Below are 21,872 nucleotides of genomic sequence, written 5' to 3'. Positions count from 1 at the left end.
CAACTCCCCTGCAATGAACAGGGACATCTACAGCCCCACCAAGGTGCACAGAGCATGCTCCAGTCTGATCTTGAATGTCTCCAGGGAAGGGGCCATTCCTCTTCTGTCGTCTCTCGCCTCTGCAACTTGGACCAGCAATTCCATATTTTGGTACTGGTAATACTGACCCTTTCAGGAAGGATTTCTTTTGCTTTTCCTTATAGCATAACTGCAGGCAGTGCCTTCTGACAGTAGATATTAACTTATCAGACACTACTTCCCCTAACACAGTCTGGTGTGGGAATTGCATTTGCCCAAATGGTTTCCTTCATCTTGTGCTGTATGGAACAGCATTACCTTAAAGCAAGTGATACCTTCGCATACCTGCAAGATGTAGACAGTTCCCGAGGAAAAAAGGTCAGAAAGAAAAATAGTGCTAAAGCTAACATTTTCCTTCCAATCTCTGCAGAGCAACTTGAACAATGAGATGTTCTCTACCTGAGAACATCCTGAACACCTGGACAGCATGGGACTTTCTGGCCAAGGTGGCTGGGATGCAGCTATTGCAAGCAGGAAGACCAGGCAATCAGTTTTATGCGAGCTTTGCTTCAGGGACATGAGAAAAGAAGCACAGTGGGAAGTGCCACCCCGATTTTTTTTTTTTTTTTTTCGGCAGACATCCTTCACTGCTTCTCTCTACAGCACAGTCAACTCAAAGCCCACTGGAAAAAAAAAAAAGCATAGCTTACCCAAAGAAACTAAAAAAGGCAAGAATAAGCAAAGAAATGGCAGCAGCTGCTCAGAGGCACCCACGGGGCTTAGCCATCACGAGCAGGGGGGCCCCTCACTGCCCACCCACACCCTCCCCCCCCTCGGCCGGGGGCGGGCTCGAACCCGCGGTCCCCTCACTCGGCGGCCGGCTGCCAGGCTGCACGGAGGGAGGCGGCCCCGCGCTCCGACCCCCGCCGCGGCTGCAGGTAGGTACGGCACCGCGCCTCGGGACGCTGCCCAGCGCCGTTCCTTTCCTGGGGTGCTGTCCTTCCCTTGTCGTTCCTCCCCCCTCTGCTCCCTTGCTTTTTTTTTTTTTAGAATAAAAATTACAGTTCTCCCCCCGTTTGAGGTATTAAGATGCGTTCCCTTAGGATTAAAATATCAGCAGCCAGAACAACTCAAATTGCCGTTAGCAAGAGAAAAGTAAGATCTGAGGAGTGATTTCTATTTCTCCTCACCTCCCCCCATCCAAAAAAAAACAAAAAACCAAACCAAAACAAAAAGCTTGCAAAAACTTGTTTTTATATATACTGGTTGGCATATGGTGAAGCTTCTACAGGAAGGATAGTTTAGGAACCGGCTTCCCTATTTTCCCTCAATGCACTGTCGGACCTCTGCCTCAGTTCAACATGAAGGTCAACGCTGTGCCTGTGCTTTAAGAGAGGTGTGCAGTACTTGAAGAAGAAATGCGTTGGTTAAACCTGTTGTTGAGTATTGGGTCATAATGAAAGGAAATATGAGTTAAATGAAAGCATTTTGTTTTTCTAGCATGCTTTTTTTCAAATCGTAATAAACCACCCAGCTAGCAGCAATTTCAATGTCCATTCAAATGTTATAAACGGGGTACTTAAAGGTTACTTTTCAATGTGATACAACTCCAGGTGATTCTAATGGCTGTCACAGACTAACGCTAAAGCAATGTGTACTCACAGAATGGGAAGAATCTTGAAGCGGTCATACACTTATCCCTGTGGGAAGATTAGTTAAATCTGCATTAGTGAAGAAAAACCCCAAAATACATGTTTTAATGGGGGGAAAAAAAAAACCCACACACTTTCAAAGCCCCTTTTGTGATTCCCCTTGGAGCTCTTGCTGACTTTGAGCTTAGTTCCACAACTGACAGAGCAACACCTCTGACTCGTACTGTGGTGGGTATGAGTGCACAGCTGAATACAGGACACTGAACCTCTTTGAGAGCATTCCCATTTTTGTGTGGTTGGGTGGTAAGAAGCATTTCATCTGTGAATGTCATTTGCTAATGCATGTGTTTCTACCGAGTAATTTTAATTCATTTGGGCCAGCGGGCCAGCTTGTCTCAAATGCAACAGCTTCTTAGATGGAAAAAGACAGAGATGCTTTAAAATGTGATTGTCTCCTTTCTTGCCTGTCATCCTTTTGTACTGCTTGAAATGGTCAGTTTGGAAATCTCCCATTCACTGGACGCTTAGTTCAGCAAAGAATTAAAACTTGAGACCCAAGCTGATGAGAGGTGCTTGGAGTATCACCAGAAAACTAATACTTTTTGCAGAGGTTTTGACTGTTCTTATGCAAGTCTGTCAACAGGGAAAGTCTATTATGCAGATTCACAGTTTGCATGGACAACAAGGCATCACTAGGCTATAGTCCCCCAGCAAAAAGCCTTGCAGTTGTAAACAAAATCAACTGCAAACTGAGGGGCTGATGCTGTTGTGAATCTCAGAAGCGTACTGAGAAATACTCAGCCAGGAGGAGAGAAGTTGGGGATGGCTTTAAGCTTGATTTGCTACCGCAGGGCTCGAGCCTCAAGCGTGTGTTCAGTCGCATGCAGAGATGTCTCTCATTCTCCTGTGCCAGAGGCTGCATGGAGGCAACCTGAGGGGAGCTGAGCTCAGTTCTGGGCCGTTTCCACCTCACATGAATGCTATATTGAGGCTCAGACATCAGGGTGTATGTGGGGAGACCCCTGCAGGTTATAAGCCAGAAGGCTGCAATTCTTAACTTTCATAAGGAATGATAATTGAAGCTGGCATCAGAAAGACATAGTTTCACTTGTCTTTTCAAATCAAGTTATTACTTTTGTAATCTGAAACTGCGTATTCTGTCCAATGTGATGAATTTTCAACTATTTATATTAATCATATCTACTTTGATAGTGCCCAATCAAAACAGTGGCTTCACTTTACTACAGGCTGCAGAAACAAGTTAGGCTGATTTGTATAGCTAGTCAATTATGGTTACATGCCAGCTTTCACTTATGGGGCCCTTTAGAAACCTGAGGAACCAAAGTTCTCTCCCAGGTAGCTGCCAGGTCTCAGCTGACCAGGAACTACTGCTCAAGAGATGGGTTGCATCTGTGTTGAAGCTGCCTGCACCTTTCTTGCCAAGTCAGAAGTGCCTTTGAGGTTAGATTCCTCATTTTCAGCCTCTCAAGGCTGTCTAGCTCTTCAACATTCATCCTTCAAATAGTATGAGAACTGAGCACCTCTCTGCTCTTTGCTGCTGTGGTGTGGGCAAGTGAATGGTGACCATCAGCCACCAAAATCTATGTGGTAGGAGAGGATCCATGGCTGCCTAGGGAATTGAGCACGGGCACCTTGAAGTGCTGACATGCCCCTTTAAAGCCTGCGAAGGTCTGAGAGACATCATTTGATCCAAGACAAGCATACGGCAAAGAAAGTGATGGAAGTGCCTTTGAATGGGATACAGGCACTATAGAGCAATAACAGGTAATGAAGGAAAACTGGCTCACCTCTTCCAGCAACAGCTCAAGAGAAGCACAATCCCTATCCAGAGAGGTACTGCCTCCTTGGCTGCTTAAATGAGGGTGAAGAGGGATGCATTGCTTGCACCTGAGCTCCCTGGGTTAGCCGTGCCTTCTCATTTGGTGCTCAACCTTTGGTTCAGGCTGTGGCCTGGCAATTCCACTGCAACAAGCAACCCTTGAACATCTTCAGATGTCTGTAGAGGTCCAATGACACAGATAGAAGAACTGTGATGTGCCAAGCAAAGAAAGTATAAAAAGCACATATACACACATGTATAAGCAAACACTTATAATCTCACAAACATTTGATTGAATTGCTGTGTGGCACACATACAGATTTTTCAAACCATATTTAAACAGTAAGGAGTGGCATATTTAAACAGTTACAAGTTACTCTTGAATACATTTATTAAAACTCATTCTTTGACTGTTTATTACCACATCAATTTTTATAGGTTGTTGAAGCACTGTTTACTGTATTATCATCTCAGTGCTGTGATACTTGGAAATAGGACACCTGACACTTAACTCTCTTGTTTCATGAAGGTAAGTTCTAGAACTGCAGTGCCCTGAACACTCAGGTCTAGGTTGTCAGTCTAGGATTCTTTTTTTCAGAAAAACTTTAAAACTGTCACAAAATTCCTGCCAGTTGACTTATTGTCTGAAACTAAAATGAGAAGAATGAAAACAGGTGGACGTGCAAAATAATCCCATTCTGTATTACATAAATTACACTGATAAATTGATAACTGAGAACTTGGTTAGAAACAAGACCTCAAACTAGAAAAGCAAATGTCTCTGACAATTAGACAGCGTTAAGTGTATGAAAATGCTACTAGTCATTACTCCTTTTGTGGCCAAGTTTAAAATGGCTCCATTAATTGATTTCTTTGGTCCAATGTGTGCCCTTCCAATCTATGTTTTTTGAAGACTTTACATGACAACTTCTGTTATTTGAGGTACTGAAATACATATTATTGTATATTTGACAAAAACTTATGAGCATGAACTTGAGAGGTGTTATACAGATAAAAGGAACTTGCAAGAAACCAACAATTTTAGCTTTTACTTCTATTATCTGGCCCTTGTGGCAGCTCTGTTGATTACAACATTGAAGCAGAACTGAAATCCAGCATTTCATTTGTGAGCTATTGCTGGGTATGTCAACAGCAGGAGCTCAATATCCCTCCAGCTCCTTAGATAGCACTGGATGGCCCTGTACTCAACATCTGTCTCTGCAAAGGAAACATGACAAGACAGCTACTTTCTGTGGACCATGTAAATCTAACTTTGCTTACTTGCCCAGGGAGACTTTACATGGTTTATGCCCCTGCCAGGCTAGAGATATGCCTAGGGTTTAGAAACAAGCTAGCTGGTGTGCCAGCCGCCAGTTGTCAGCCAAATGAGTGGGGGCCCTTTGTAATAGGATGCAGACATATGCCTTGGTCCACTCGCATCCATCAGTTCCCCATGTGACTTGCTGCGATGAGCAAGAGTTAACCTTCTTTTTCACTTGCTGCTTGTGCACAAGTGAAGGAGGACAGAGGATTATTCCTCATACAGCTTGGAGTCAATAAGGAATCTGCCCATAAGAACTGCAGAAGCCAGTACCAGGTGGCAATGTATAAAAACAAAGGCAGGAGCGAAGAATTAATAAAGAGCTTGGAAGTGACGGTGTCATTCTGGAGCCACATCCTCTGGGATTTTCTACATCTCCCCCTGCATTTCTGAATCATGATTGTCTCCATTTAACTCCCTTTAACTGCATTTAACTCCCTTTCTCCCACTGCATCTTTACCATTTTCAGCTTTCCATTGTTTTCCCTAGAGTTAATTCCTACTGCTCTAACAACCAGAAGACAGAATAGAAAGTGTCCAGACACACTGGCTGTGATGCAGTTGTGGTGGGCAGCGTGGGCAGAAGGCAGAGCAGGGCAGGGAGCTGCCTCCCTTTGGCACTGGGGTTGAATCCCTCAGCCAAGTGCTTCCAGGAGGCTGTCATTTGGATGTTTGGGTGCAGAAGTCAAAGCAATGGCAACGCTAATTCAGTTTATGCTATCTATAAAACCACTACTAACAGTTTTAGATAGCTCTACGGTTTTAGATGTCTGCAACAGCATCCATGGGAATTCAGGCATATGGCCCTTACCATATGACAAAGTGCCTTCAGTAATTTTTAGTCTTTTCCACACTTCTGCTTGTGGATAAGATACTGCAGTATAAAAGGCATTTCATGCTTTGATTCATCTCCACAAAATTCACTTCCAGTGAAATTTTAAGATACTGCCACTTCCTCTGCCAGCTCTCTGCCTCATCTCATTTCATTCTCAGGTTTGTGAAACTCAAGTAATCCACTTTCATGCTGAGATAAACACCAGATTCTCAGGAGAAACGCCAAAAACACTGAATACTATTTTACAGTCTTAATCTGATCTGAGTCGAAGCAGAAATCACTGTTGCTTCATTATATAGGAGGCGAGAGCAGCTATTTATTACCTTCACCTCCATTACTTCCTGGAATCTTTAGTACACGAAGGTGTGTCAGTATGTGCACAATAATCTGGATTGCATGTGATGTCTGGTAAAACCAAATGGCTTGATAGTCCATGCAGATAACAGGTTATGTGCATTTTTCCAGGCTACAGGAAGGAGGAAAATACTATGGCTCCTGCTGGAGTAGCTTTAAGTACCTATAATTAATAAGGCTCACATACATAGGAAAAAGTCCTGCTGTAAATGTGTAAATGCACGACAGAAGAAATCGAGATGCCCAAGCATGCAAAAAGACAGGTGCTAGTGGAACAAAACAGCTCAGTAAGCCTTTTATAAATTGGACTGAGTGTGTGCATGCATACACATGTGCAACTGCAGCAGTGATGCGTACAGTTAGCTTAATTGTTGTATGTGAAGCTGCTTCAGAGTTCGGTACTAACTGGCTGTATTCCTTGGCTTGCTGGCAGTGTCCCTTGGTAGTGATGGGTGCGGTCAACATGCTAATTAGATCTCTCTGTTAGTACTTCTTACGCAGCAGTGAGACCCTCTCCTTCCTCCTATTTCTTCATTCTCCCTTCTCCAGCAGAACCAATCCTCGTACCACAGAATGAGTTTGACTTTCCATGTCTTAGAGACTGAATAAAATCCACCTCCCTCAATAAAATTGCTAAGTTGGAAAAGGTCTGAAGGCAAGCTAGTTGCTTTAGAAAGATGAGTAATTAACTCAGTCATTTGATCTGCAGCACTGTAAAAACTAAAACGAGTACAGAAATATCCATAGGTTTCCTTAATCTGCTTTTAAAGGATCTTAACCATATTAGGGGCTCGTAGTAGCAATTCAAAAGCTAAATATAAAAGAGGCTTTATGAAGTCATTAAGAGCTTTTCTGGGAAACCAGAAAGATCATTCTTATTTTTGGTATATTTTCCTGTGAGATAAAGATAGCAGATCTAGAAAGTAACCATCCAAAGTGAGCTCCGCAGCAGAGATACTGCGACACGAAGCAGGGCTGTTAGAGAATCAGCGTTCGGAGAGCAGTGTTCTGACAACACCATCTGCTCAGCTGGGCTGTGTCTTCCTATTACAGACTCACTTAATGCCCCATGCATGATTTTCTGTGGAAGTCGGTGTAAGAGTGGATGATTTATTTTGACATTAATATTTACCAGGCTGGTGTACGCTTCAATATCCAAGCTGTTGAATATTTTTACGTATTTAAAAAGCCATTCAAGTGGCTTACCTCTGCTCTTGCAGACATTAGCAACTTATTTTGCCACTTACCACTGTTGCAAGTCAGATGCTATTCAAATGGTGTTAATTCAAGCAAATACCAGTGGTGCTGCTTTTGCTCGAACTATGAGCTAAGCCAAAGATTACTTAAGAGCAAAAGAAGGGAGCCAGCATTGTGTGTTGGCCAGCTGAAGGAGAGTAAAACAAAGCTTCAACAAAATCTTCCTTAGTAGTATTATTAGCAAAATTCATTCTTGACACTAAAAATAGTGTAATTTGATCTTCCCCTCCTAAAACCTAAAAGGTATTTCATTTGTATTTAACATTTAACAATTCTCTTGCTGATTCTGTCTGGTGTTTGGGGGGTTTTTTTTGTTTAGTTTTCAGGCAAATCTTTCAAATAACATTTCTGTGCTTTGATGAAATATAGTAAAAGTTTGCACAGCCCGTGAATTTCAGATCTGTGGAATGACTGCATTAAAGCATTTTGATTGATACTATTTTCATCCAGAAATGGATTACAGAGCTGACAGATTACTTTCGAATAACCATTATAGTTGTGAATCATACTGACAAGAGCAAAGAAATTCCATTCAGAAGAAAGCATCTTGCCTCTGCCATACATTTTGATGTATGTGGATATTTATGTACAGTTAACAGATTTTTTTTTTACATTGCTAGAGATAAAAACTTATCATTGTAATTTATCTGCTGCAACAATGTTTCCTCATTAACTACAAGCTTACCATAATGTGCATCATAAGTGTTGGTACTGCAAATGGACCAGAGCCATTGCTCCAAAACAGCTCTGAGTTCCAAAATGGATGGTTTGGTATTTCATGTTGAAGAGTACACTGATGTGCCAGGGATGCACTCACTCACAATTGGAAACAGCACTAGTAAAACTCAAGGTGCTTATGATTTTCCTGCATATGTCTGCAGCTGTTTTTCAAAACCATTACTTTTCCAAATATTGAAAGGATAAATGTAAAAATGAATAAGTTCTTGTACATTGGAATGCAATTTCTGTTGGCAAATTAAATCTCAGCTGAACATCATGTTGTTTTATTAACTTTGAGTTTTAATTCTCATAGACATTTGCTAATGCATTTCTAGCAGCAGCTGCTCAAGGTACAATTCCTCCAGTTAGTGTTGAAAACCTTGTGAAATTTGGATATTTGGAATGCAAATATGAACTGTAAAACATTTACACTGCATCTTTCCCCTTCCCTTCCCTTCCCTTCCCTTCCCTTCCCTTCCCTTCCCTTCCCTTCCCTTCCCTTCCCTTCCCTTCCCTTCCCTTCCCTTCCCTTCCCTTCCCTTCCCTTCCCTTCCCTTCCCTTCCCTTCTAGGAGCTGCAAGAACTTTTGAAGCTGGACCTGACAATGTGCAGTCTGAAATGCTGCAGCTTAAGAGCATTTTTTCTGTTGGTGCTGTGTAGGTAAGAAATATTTACTGAAAATTATTTCCTCAATCTATAACATCAGTCAGCTTAGAACTAAAAAGCTATCCAACCAAGGTAAAGCCAAATCTACTTGATAGCTGAACCTTCCCTCTTTCAAACATTAACCAACCTGGGCATCAATAACAAAAATACAGGGCCGAATTCCCCTATGAATCTTCTTCACCCTGATTTAGATCTTTTTCACCGAGAACACCAATGGGGGAAAAAAAAAGAACTTAAGCAAATGATCCTTCAAATAAAGGACTACTGTGTAGAGGGTGTGAATATCATATTAGACATTTGGCAAATTCAGAGGGGTGTATGGTCCTCTCCTGAAGCACTGTACCTCACCTGAGGGCAGAGGCACAGAGCACACCTCCATATGCTATAAGCTTGAGGTAGCAAAGTCATCTTTGTGCACTCATTGCTAAAGGAAAGTGTCTTAAGAATTGCCTGGTTGAAACATGTGCTATGCTTTGTAGATGAAATTGTGAATTCTTAAGGAAAGCTGAATTGTGTTAGGCTGGAAGGAGCAACTGATCCTTTTCACATACAAATAATCCTGCTAACAGCACAGTTGCCATGGCAAAAATAAAAAGGCCCCATAAGACAGAAGTGGAGCACTTTAAAAATGAAAAAAATGTCTTCTTTTGGAAGGAACATATTTTATAAGCAACTTTAATAAGAAAATGCAAGCATGGACAGGTTAAACAACATTGCAACCACCATCCTTAACTACCTGAAATATATTTAAAACCTGCTTAGCCAAGTCTCTTTGTAGAAATGCCTTGCCTGTTTATCCTCCCAGTAAATACCTCGTGATAAGGTTCTGCCTGAGCTTTACTTTCAAGTTGATGTTCAAACACATTTTTAGATAAAGCCTCAATTAGTGAGGGCAGGTGGCAGTCTCCTAAGGGGGAGAGTAAGGCCTCTCTCTCCTCTGCCTTTTGCAGGGCTATGCAGACATTGTTGCCCCAAAAACATTCAGTTTTACCTTGTCAGCTGTGACTTGTGACACACTGCAGGTAATAATCGTGGCTTTGCACTAGTGAAGTTGCAAAGAGATCAACATTTATGCAGCCTAACAGTGATAGGACGAGGGGGAAAGGCTTTAAACTAAAAGAGGGGAAATTTGGGTTAGGTGTTAGAAAGACATTCTTTACCCAGAGTGGGGTGAGGCACTGGAACACATTGTCCAGAGAAGTGGTGCCCCACCCCTGGAGGTGCCCAAGGCCGGGTTGGATGGGGCGCTGGGCCCTGATCTGGTGGGCAGCAAACAGCCTATATGGCAGGGGTTGGAACTGGATGGGTTTTGAGGTCCCTTCCAACCTAAACCATTCTGTGATACTATGAACATTTCAGAAGTGTCTGAGTAACAGCTCGCTGAATAATGCCTCTTATTTTCACTTTCAATATGAAGTTGTGTTGTAGACATGCATACAAAAAATCTGTAGCCAGTGGATTCCATGAGTTGACATTTTTCCAGAAATATTTTTATTAATAAATAAGAGATGAATAAATGTATGGTAAATTTATCAAAGTAACCAATAGAGCTCACAGTTTGAATCACTATCAGCTTAAATACAGGATTTGATCTCAAGAGCAGCTCCCATTCATTTCAAGGGAGATGTTTCAAATTAAGGACGGTAGTCCAAGTCTGTAGGGTTGGACTCGGAAGACTTTGTGGGGTGTTGATGTTCTGGCTAACTTAAAGTCCACTTGCATTACTTAAGTATTTGTTCCTATACCTGGGAAGTGGTAATACAATGCCACTGTTTCAACACCGCCAATTAACCAAGAGCCATGGCAGTACAGAATGCTTTGAAGTGGAGAAATTAGCAGTGATGTCGGTGATCCTGCTGCTGTTTATCTGTGAAGACAATGCAAAAGCCAATATTGCCGAACATGTCAAGTGTGAAACAAAAAGCAACACCTTTGTTTGCGTCTGCAAAGCCTTTGCCTGTCAGTGGATTGCCTGAAAGAAGCTTCTGGCCCAGCTTTTCCTGAGGGGTGCGTTTCAAAGGCTCGTTCAGACTGTGTTTGGCATTTTGCTTTTCCCCTCTCTCAGTTCTGAGGTGTTTCTGCCTCTTTCATGATACATAAATCTTGATGAGAAATAGCCAGGAAGAACATTTCCTACACATGTGTCTAGAATGTACTTTTGTTTTAAGCAGTGATATGTACTGCTGTTTAGGGCAGATGCTCCCTCCCCCTCCCTCCCCTTTGGTTACCCAGTTCTACTAAGTCACTAGCTTGAGAGTCTCTTAAATAACAAGCAATTGTACCTTCCAGACGTAGCCCAGTTTGTAAAATATTACATTTTCTGAGCCTTAAGAATAGCAAAGGAAATTAAGTCATTATAGTTCAACTTTCATAGATGCCAGCATGGGCTACTGAGCCCAAAGAGTTGAATATATTTGTTATACCTTGATAACCCCGAACAGAAAGCCTGGAATGTTTGTCAAATTATATGTGTGTTCGTTTAGGTTTTTCTCTATAAAAGCATATTCTCTCCTCTGTGTCTGGAATAGGCATTTCAAGGTAATTCAGTAATTAGATGTGTGCCAGTTAAATTCTTTAACTGTTAAATTCTTTAAGAAAACAGAAAAAAAAACCCACTCACGTAGTAAGATCTAAAAAAAAAAAAAAATGAATACTGGATAAAAGGGAAGCTCAGAGGCACTGATCAGAAGATGTACAGGTATAAGAAACAGCCTCAGATTTCACTGTTATCCTTTGAAATCCCTGCAAAAGGCCATGTAATAGATATTCTTTTCTTACAGGCAGGTGTGAACTTGCTTCCTTAGTGACGACCAAGGGCATGAGCACTGAAGAGCACTTCAGTGGAATCAGGACATCGTGTGCTAAAATGTAGATAAGCTAAAGCAATTAATACATGTAAAATCTATAAGTTCTTTACCTTTCAACACTGATGGTTTGCTTCCGAGTATGCCAGTAGTTACCGGAGTGGGATCTAGCAATGCACTGTGCCCAAGTTGGAGAGACAGCAGGCTCCTCTTGCATAGGATTTCTAAATGATTGTATGGCAAAATATTGTGCAATAGGTTGAGCTCTGTTAATTCAGTGCATGAATTACTTCACAAAAGCTTTTCCTTGACTAAAAGTTCATTCTTAACCATAAAATCAGCTGAAGAGAAAAACATGAGGCTACACATCATATGTTGATAAAAGGAAATCAAGACTTGTCTCAGGAGATAAAACAAGTGATCTAAGGAAAGTACTTGCCAGCCTAAATAATGCCAAATATTCAAGATCTATTTCTGCAGATAGGTGTTTATGAGGGCAACACACCAGACCACTCCACGACCACATGCTGATCTGCAGAACAAAATTATACTCTTGCAGTGCAAAAGGGGCAAGTTTTTCTTTATGGTTTCACAATATGTGAAAATTATGCAGGAGCAATCCAGTAAAACTGTGAAATTAAACTCATGCAGCTCATTGAGCACTTCTCTGAAATTAAATGTAAATTGCAAAAGCAGGAAAATCTGTTACGAGTATTTAAGAAATGAATTAAATTCAAATGCATTTCTAATTCCCATAATACTGTACAATATAAAACTGACATTCTTATTTATATGCACACTTGAACTCAATGTGACTTTCTTTAACACAAAAAAGAGCTTAAAGGAGAAGCAGACCTTATTACTTAAGTCTACCCTTAAGTAAACATTGAGAAATTACTTCTCTTTTGTCAATAAAGAAATAAAAGCCTGGTACAAAATAAGAGGAGTAAAAAATAGTCAAGTTCCCTAAGTCACAAGGCTGCTGATGAAAACTAGCTTCGTATGTGGCAGTTGGGTCCAGTAAACAGAAAAAAAATAAATAGTAATAACAGCACTAAAAGGATAACAGTAGACACTGTGTCTCAAACCATGATTTTGGTCACATGCATTCAATGATACCATCTTAGTATTTAGAAGACTATTTTAGTATGGTGTCATAGGCCTTTTACATGGTCCCATACCATATCCTTAACTCTAAATTGGAGAGATATGGGTTCAAAGGCTGGACTATTTGGTGGATAATTAATTGGTTGGGTGGTTGCAGCCAGAGGGCTGTGGTAAATGGCGCTATGTGTTGGTGGAGGCTGGGGAATAGTGGACCCCAGGAGTCCATCTGGGTCTGGTATGCTTTAACATCTTTATCACTGACATAGATTATGGGATTGAGTGCACCCTTAGCAAGTTTGCTGATGACACTGAGCTGAGTGGTGCATTTGATAATGGTATAAGGAAGAAGGAATACCATCCAAAGGTACCTTGACAAACTTGAAGAGTGGACTCATGTAAACCTAATGATGATCAACAACGCGAAGTAGCAAGGTGTTGTATTTCAACTGAGGTAATCCAAGGTATGTGTGCAGACAGGGAGGAGAAGAAGCTGAGAGCAGCCCTGCTGAGAATGACTTGGGGGTCTTGGTGGACGAAAAGCTGGATGTGAGCCAGCAGCCTGGAAGGCCAGTAGTATCCTGGGGTGTAACACCAGAGGGGTGACAGTAGGGGGAGGGAGGAGGTTGTCCCCCCTCTGCTCTGTCCTCATAAGGCCCCATCTGAAATACTGCAAACAGGCCTGCGACCGTCAGCAGAAGAAGGACATGGAGCTGTTGAAATGGGTCCAGAGGAGGGCCACAAAGATAATCAGAAGGCTGGAGCACCTCTCCTATGGAGACAGGCTGAGGGAGTTGAGCTTGTTCAGCCTGAAAAAGAGAAGGATCCAGGGAGACCTCGTTATGGCCTTCCATTATTTAAAGGGAGATTATAAACAGGAAGGAAATAAACTTTTTACATGGGTAGATATCAACTGGACAGGGGGAAATGGTTTTGTACTAAAGAAGGGGAGATTTAGATGTCATGGGGAATTTTTTTCACAGAGAAGATCACAAAGTACTGGCACGAGCTGCTCAGAAAGGTTGTGGGTGCCCCATCCCTGAGAGCGTTCAAGGCCAGATTGGATGGAGCCACGAGCCCTGATCTACTGCCTGATGTAGTGGTTGGCACACCTGCATGTGGCTGGGAAGGTGGAATTGGACAGTCTTTGAGCTCCCTTCCACCCCAACCATTCTGTGATTCTGTAACTTTATAATAGCATGCTAATGTGAAAGACTGGATTACTGCTTGTAGTGGAAGTGCTAAGTGATGGCTTGAAGCAGTGACTGAGCACCTGGTGGGAAGGCCAACCTGTGGAAGCTCAGGTGCATGCAGTGCATCTGAGCAACCAGAAGGGGTGGAGCCAGGATCCACCCCTTCCTAGCCCTCATTTAAGGGTAGGCAGTGGGGACAGGGATGTTTTGCTGGAGATACCTGTGTACCTTAGGCTTTTTGAAGGTAAGCAGCTCTTTGGCTTTATTTCTTGCCCAGGACTGTTGCATTTGAGCAAATCCTCACTTGCTGCAGCCTGGGACTTTGCTGCTCTGTTGTCTTTGCTGTGCTTTCTATTGTGTTATGTTGCAATTGGATAAAGTCCACTCTTTCCTGACAGAATTGCTCAAATTGGCTGGAAAGCATAGTAATATTGCAGTCAAAGGAATGCATTATGAAAGGCTATGAGAGGTCCAGAAATACAGCTAAACAGAACAAGTAGAGATTCTGAGAGCAGCTCTGAGGGGGTTAGGAGGAGGAAACTAAGTTATACCCAGGCAGAAGCAGGAAGGAGCTCAGAAGGTGGGTGCTCACCTAGCCATGGTTTTGTACTTCTACTCTTCTCCATAAAGTTTAGCTCTTTTCTTCCCAGGGCTGGGTTGCTAGTATTCCTGTCTTGCTGAGAAGAGCTAAGAGGCAGAGCTAGGCTGGGGGTAGGATGATCCCCTATCACTTGTAGAATGTTCTCCTGGTGAGTTTACAGATGGATGCTCCCTGTGTCAGAGAGCCTCTGCCTGCAGCCAGATAGGCTTCCCAGGTGTGTGGCTTCCTACTGTCTTTGCTTGTTCTCGGCCTCTGTGTGAAGCTACAGTAGAGGCTGTAATGCAGAGCTGAGTTTTGTATTTACTTGTCTGCGTTTAACTGATGAATGTTGTATTTGTAGCTGCTTCTGAACACAGGAGTGGTGTGTATTCTTCTTATTCCTCACTGATTTTGCCCAACAGGGTTATATCAGTAACCTATTTAAAAATGTTGCTGTAAAAGCAGGCTTTTAGAAGTGTTTTTATGCACTAATCTCTGAGGCTGGTTTCTGTCTCCCTCCAGGAACTAAATTGAATGTATTTCATTATGTAAAAAGAAGCTTAATTTTAAGTACTGCAATAGACAATCAACACCCCACCCACATTCCTAGATTAGTGCCCTATTTACAGAGGAAACATTAAGGAAGACTGAGTCGCTTTCTCAGGTGAGATACAAAGAAGTGCTAGGTTTTAAGGTACAAAAGCAGAATCTTGCAAATAAGGGATTAACACAGTTTGTCAAATCTGGTATTTTCTAGAATGGTATTTTTTCTGCAGTGCTGTGAAATGCAGACATGCAAATATTTTTGAGTGTTATTATCTGTAATAATCGTCAGTAACCTTGACCCTAATACAGTATTGGTCTGGAACATAATCTCTTTGACAACCAATGATAGTTTTTAAAAACATCCTCACTTTCTTTCTTTTTCTTTTAGGTCAGTGCAGGTTTCTGAAGCTGAAGGAAAAGGTGAAATTCTTCCCCCAACCATACAAAATATAATAAAAGGATACAACAAATACCTACGTCCATTTTTTGACAGTAAGTAGAAAAGCTCTGTCATGAAACTCGTGCTTGAAAATCAGTGATGAGAGCAAATGTTTTTCTCTGTGCTGCTGCTTGATAGAGACTCATCAGATTATATTTGGTGCCCTTATCTAGAGTAGAATACAGTGTAATAGTTTTTGTGGCCTAAAGTGTATGCATTCCAGGCATTCACAGACAAAACTTCCATCTCTGTGGGAAACTTGGATATTGATGTTTTTGTTTCCTCAGTAAGGCAATCTATAGAACCTCACTTATTTAAAAATGTAATTTATCATAACTTCCTGGATATTAACAATACAGAATTTTAAAGATAAGAAAGCATTACATATCATGTTGCTTACAAGAGCACAGGCAAATCTTATTCCACACCATGTAGTACGTGCATTTATTATGTGCACAAGAGAATTGCTTCAGGTCTTAAAGATCACCGAATGGGTTCATTCCAGAACTGCGGCGGTAAATGAATTGAAAATGTGAGTTTCTTGTGTTGGAAGGCCACAGTCACCAGGTTGGAAGACCTGTACTGTCTCCAGCACAAAGTCTGATGTTACTGATATCCAGTGCAACCATCTGTGCACACCTGAATTCTTAGTGGACATCTTCCTTGCCTGATTCTGGCTATTGAATGCATCAGAAATACTGAAGAGTTGCAGGCTTTGTGGTCATAGATTTTTTTGCCTGGACTAAATGCAGAACTCTGAAACAGAAAATAGTTTGCACGTTGGAAAGATGCTCAGCTTTGCATGCCTGTCAGAAAATAAACCTACACAATGAATGCTAGGCAGTTGTTATTAGATTAGAAATTCAGAGATGTTAAGGGTTTCAAATGGAAGCTTTTTATATGCCTTTATATCCTATTTAAAAGTGATTGGCTAGAGAGATTCTCAGACCATGCTGTTACCTCTTGCTATCCAAACACCTGGTGAGACTATCAGCCTGTGCAATAAGGGCTATTGCCAAGGGCAATTTTTGAATCAATTCCATAAAATATTAAGAGGAAACCCATTTTTTTTTAGATTTGGGAGAGAGACAATAATTATTTCATCTGGTTTATTTTATTGTAATTGCCTCAACTGCTGATACGGCTGCTTTTAGGTATTTCACAATCTTGAAATTATTAACAAGATAGAAGTAATAACAACAACTAAACGAATGCCTTCTCATTTAAGATATTGCATAGTGAGAAATATATTAGTGACTATTGAACACTAGTTATTACATTCATTTCTTCAGGGTGGTAATACAGATGCATTGGCACTGCTGTTATGGATGTGCTTTAGTAGGCAGCAAACAGAATTGCAGTACAGAATCCTGTTATCCTAGTTAACTAACACTGTAGCACTTTTGAGATAAGATTTTTTTTTAACACTAGCAGAATTTTCTCAGCTGTTATAAAGCAGTAAATCTGTAGCTCTTTTTCTGTCTGGGTTTTTTTTTCAGAGGAATGCTAGGGACTTTCTCAGTTCCCTTGGAACTCCCACAGGAGCTCAAACACAGCCCAAGTCTGTCATATGCAGAGCCAGTCAAGCACTCCCAGAAATTGTCAGAACTGCTGCTGGCCACAGCTCAGGCATGCAAACACTTGTGTCCCAAAATCTCTGATGGATGTACAATAGCTCTACTATTGAAAGAATGGGTTGACACTCCAAAAAATACATTTTACTGTTGCCAGATGTAAATGCAGAGTTGGTGGTTTCACAAAAAATGATGATTTTATAAAAATAATTTAGGTTAGAGTGACCCAGGTTGATCCCAATTTTGTGCAGCTTTTTTTCAAGGTTGTTTGGCAGTGGTTTTTGAAACAGCCTGTCCAATTGCATCAATATATCAGTACTGCTTTACCATGAGGAGGGGAAGTCCTGTTTCTAGGAAAATGAACAGTGTATATGAACATTAATCCTAATGTCAGCATTTGCTGTCTATAAGTGCATGAAAATATTCCCATGGAATGGGAAGAAATATACACAGCTGACAGCTTGAAGCCAGCCTTCTCAAGATGCTTGTCTCCCTTTCTGGGTCCAAGATTCCTTTCCTTTCAGAAATGCTCATGGTCTATTTATTTGTGTGATAAGTACACACTCATAAATATGCGTGAAGAGACCAGTCATAAAAAGCTAGATGGTGGTATTTGTTTGCATCTACAGCATTTTCAGCTTAATGCTAGCCAGTTGTAATCATAGAATCTGTTTCTCCTGGCTTCAGGAAAAAGGAGTCTTTACTTATCAAGGAAGTGTTACTGCAGCTTGTAGCTCTTAGTTTGTGTTTAGTACTTGTGCTGGGATTGGCATATTCCTGAAAATTAACCCAAGTTAATGAGGAGATGAAGATATTTTTCCTTAGAATTTGATAACTATGCATGACATTGTCTCCTCTTGCATGGATTAGAATTAGGTTTTCTAGATTTTTCTAGATTTCTGGGTTAATCTTGCTGTCTCCTCCCATGCAGGTCACCCCTGCAGAACCTTGCTACCAAAGCACTGCCAATTATGCCGAGCGGACACTGCTGTTCCCATCTCTAGGCACCTTATTAGGGTGCCTGAAATTACATTAGATAAAACCAGGCTTAGTACCTCCAGGGTGTGTAGACATGTATAATTGACTGAATAGTTAGTTTGTCTGTGCTGGGTGGCACATTCCAGTTGCCAAATTACAGTGGTACTTTCACATAGTGTTTGATGCATATGAATTGTAACTGGGCTTGTTACCTGTCTCTTCTGTCATTTGAATATTACTGTTTCCATTTCTCAACTATAGCATTTTAATGCTCCAGTTTGAACTGTTTCATCAAGCAAGTCCTAGATAATCTGAGCAAATAGACTTGGGAAGTTCTATTAATAGGTTAGAAACACTACCTAATGAAGAATGATTTTAGCTGTTCTTTGGGCTGGAATACGGAATATTTTTGTACTAGTATTAGTAGGTGGTGCCTCTTAGTGTAATATGCATCACATTCTTCTAGATAGATATGGAAGTCTTCTTTAGAAAAGCTAACATAAGGGATTTCGAAATGCACAGTTATTTTCCTTAAATGTGCTACATAACCCCAACACTTTATCGCACCCAGACAAGCAGATTTTAAAATCAGGTTTTCTGCTGAAACTGTGTAGAGTGATCTTTTTAACTTAGGTGCTGTGCCAAAACTCTCTGAATTAATGAGCAATTCCTGCTGACTTCAGTGAGCCTTGGATCAGGTTCACGGAGTTGTTAAGGGATGCATAAAATCTTGTAAATAACTTTATACAAATAGATTTTGTTCTGTGATTGAATGTGATAATTTAAGTATTCTAATTAAAAAGAGAGACTAGGAAAAGGTCACAGCTAAGTGTGTTTGAATATGGAAGCTACTTTCAAGTGGTACAGAGAAGTGCCATCCTTAAATCAGTTACTCTAAACCACATTTATAAGATCATTTTTCATTGCTTTTTAATGAGTAATACATTTCAGGATCTCGAGGTTTAAATTCAAGAAAGCCAATTACATCTTCTGGTCCAACCTTATATGTAAGCCTGGGTGCCATATCTTTCCCAAATGTTTATATTAAGTTCAAGTTTAATTAGATGAGGGTGGTTTGGTCCTCAGAAGTTTGCTGTTTACCCCCGAAGATATCAGGAGATGCTGGGATGTTAAGCATGTCTGAGAAGTTCTGATTTGGTGAGACAAGCTCACAGGGCACATAAGAAATTAATACCAAATAATTGTGAAGTAAATATTACTTTATGTACCAATTAGCTTTTCTCCTCTGGAGCCTGTTTACAGATGTAGCCCATGTCCAATCCTTCAGAGAAAGGCAAAAAGCCCAGAGTATACATGTGGCCACTTGTATAATGGAAAAAAAGCCCAACACAAAACTCCTGCTGAATCCTTAAGACTTGTGATTTAATAAATGCATGACTTGATGCAAAAATGTAAACTTCAGCATATGGGCAGTAATGTAGATTTTCCTTCCTTTCCCATGGAAATAAGAGACACTGTGAGACTACCCTCGTCAAGCTTTCTGCAGAATAGATTTTACCCTCATTCTCCACTAAATTCTGAGTTATAGAGACTCTGAATGATGAGCAGTTCAGTTAGAGAAAATCAGCTAATATTAAATTTCATGTTTTCATCAATCACAACCTGGGAAATTTGTTTTGTTAGCAAATGTAGTACTGTATCACTGGATACCTTTTCTGTGTGCTTACTAACACTCTGTCTCCTCTTGGAGGAGCTCAGTAAATGCTATTCCTTAATATTCATATTGCAAGCTCTCATTAAAGTTCCAGAGTTTTTCATCTCCTTGAATATTTTTCTCTCTCTCCATTGAACTCTTTCTGCTGTTCACACATTTTGAAATGTGGGAAACAAATCTTGTCCCAGCAATCTAATAACAGCCTTGCCAGTGCACTCTAGATTGTAAGGTAACTTAATTCTATGTATTGCTCCCTGTTGCAATAGTACTTTTGCCAAAGTATAATACTGAATGCTCATGTTGAAATGATTATCTGTGACAACCTCTAAATCCTTCTCAAGGGCGCTGCTTGCCAAGAGAGTTTCCTGTCCTGTTCATACTGCCTGCGTTATTTGTCCTCATATTAATTGCTTACATTTGGCTGTATTTTAATGCTCTTTTTGACAAACAATTTAACAAGCTGCTAATATTACTATCCCCACCAATTTTTATGGTGTCCGTAAACTGCACTTGCAATGATGCATCACTGTCTAAAGACCATTGACGTGAACAAATAGAATTGAACCTTATTCCTATTAGAAATGAGTCTGTCTTCTGATGTCTTCATATTAACAATTACAGCTGAAATCTGTCAGAAGGCCTGACTTCATCTGTCCAGTTGTTTCATATAACGTATGTTTGTCAAGAAAGATGTCTTGTGGTAGGAAGTAAAATACACTGACAAAATCAAGTGTAACATATTGCTTTATCTAGAGGTCCCATCATATTTTTAATCCAGTATTACTGCAGGTTTGAGGTATTCTTTCAAAAAGCCATTCCTGTTAAGAAATTTCTGAATACCAATATTGTTTTAAGTTTTCTTAAACTGAATTTAAGCACTAGTGGCTCAGCACTAGCTATTCTTTATGTTGTTGACTGATTTCAGTAGTAGGTCCTTGGAGTTGCAAGACATAGATGACTTGGTGGTGATTTGCTTTGATGGTACCAACCGTTAACAGATCATGATCACTGCAGTGGTCCAAAAGTAAATTTAAAGTAAGCTGTTGACTCTTCATAGTGCATCTGCCACTCTTCTGTCTGCTTTCCCATGTGGGATTACTGTTAATATCTGTGAAGTGCATTAAGTAATGGCCTCTGTACATAATATACATTTCTAAATTCTAATGAAATTTAGATCATGAACCTGTTTCTGTAACTAGACCTACCCTTTTGCATATGTTTGCCAGATTACTCTTAATTTTTAAGATTCAATTTGCTAATGAAGGACACATGACTTCAGATTTTCTCTGATCAGTAGTTTTCTTCTGAAGTTGTTGTTATACATACAATTCTGTCCTACATATGGAAATGTAGGAACTAACTACCTCATCTGGTCTACTGCCTTGTTGACAACCTCAAAAACAAGAGAGCTTTCAGTGGAAGTTCAGAGGAAACCCTGATAGATAATTATGAGGAGAGACATTCTAACTGTTGTTAATGCTTTACTTATTTAGTAAGGTGCCATAAATTATATTATCCTCCCCCCAGAAAAGCCAACCAACCATAAAACCCAATAAAAACAAACCAGCCCCTGCCCCCAAAACCCAGAAAACAAATATCTTTTTGACTATAAATATTGTTCTGATTTAATTAACTTTTAAAGCACAACTGCTCTCAGCATCTAATGTTAATAGAGGTCCCTCCCATAATTTCCTTCAAGCGCAACTCGTCCTTTGCATGTTGTTAGCATCCTACCACCTTCCCAACCTGGAATATGTTTGAAGAAGTTTTCCTTTGCTTAATGAAACCTCTTCTGGATTATACTCAATTGTGATGCCTTAGTTGTTTTTCTCTATTGGTTGTTTGGTTCAGACTCTACTCCTGAAATTGGAATTAGTACTCGTGCTTTCACTCAGTCTGTTTGTTAGTTCCTTCACTGCTGATGTGCTACACAGGGAAGCACACATGCTCTAGCATCTCAGTCTGTGAGGGATTGTGAAGCTCACTGGCCTTGTTTCCACAAATTATTGCTTTATATGCCTTAACTGTGACATTACAAAGCCATAGCTCACCTTCATAAAGTGAAATCCTTCTCCTTTGCCTTATGAAATCACTTCTTAAGAGATTTTTGGTAATTCCCAGGATAAGAACTACAAATGGGGGATCCCACAGCCACCTCTAGCCAACAGCAATCCCCCTGCCATTTTTCTTCCCCCACCCTACAGCCAGTTGAAGAGTCTCTAAAAACTAGGAAAGAGGAATACAATGCTCATGGCCTTCCAGTATGTCCCTCATGCCCTACTGATCAAGAAATACAGAATCTCATGAGAGAATTGCT

The 21,872-nt window shown here is 40.6% G+C and overlaps 1 protein-coding gene across 1 annotated transcript in view; it reads left to right on the top strand.

The window, feature by feature from the left end:
• The first annotated feature begins 886 nt into the window (after nt 1-886).
• LOC428967 (gamma-aminobutyric acid receptor subunit pi-like) overlaps nt 887-21,872 on the top strand; it is a 44,050-nt gene continuing 23,064 nt past the window's right edge. The window contains exons 1-3 of the mRNA XM_025151805.3: nt 887-956; nt 8,568-8,656; nt 15,278-15,381. Of these exons, the coding sequence (XP_025007573.2) occupies nt 8,601-8,656; nt 15,278-15,381 (160 nt within the window). The 5' untranslated portion in view covers nt 887-956; nt 8,568-8,600. The remainder of the gene's footprint in view (nt 957-8,567; nt 8,657-15,277; nt 15,382-21,872) is intronic.

The sequence above is a fragment of the Gallus gallus genome, chromosome 6 (genome assembly GCF_016699485.2).
Source record: "Gallus gallus isolate bGalGal1 chromosome 6, bGalGal1.mat.broiler.GRCg7b, whole genome shotgun sequence".
NCBI lineage: Eukaryota > Metazoa > Chordata > Aves > Galliformes > Phasianidae > Gallus > Gallus gallus.
This window is presented reverse-complemented; position numbering and strand designations above follow the sequence as displayed.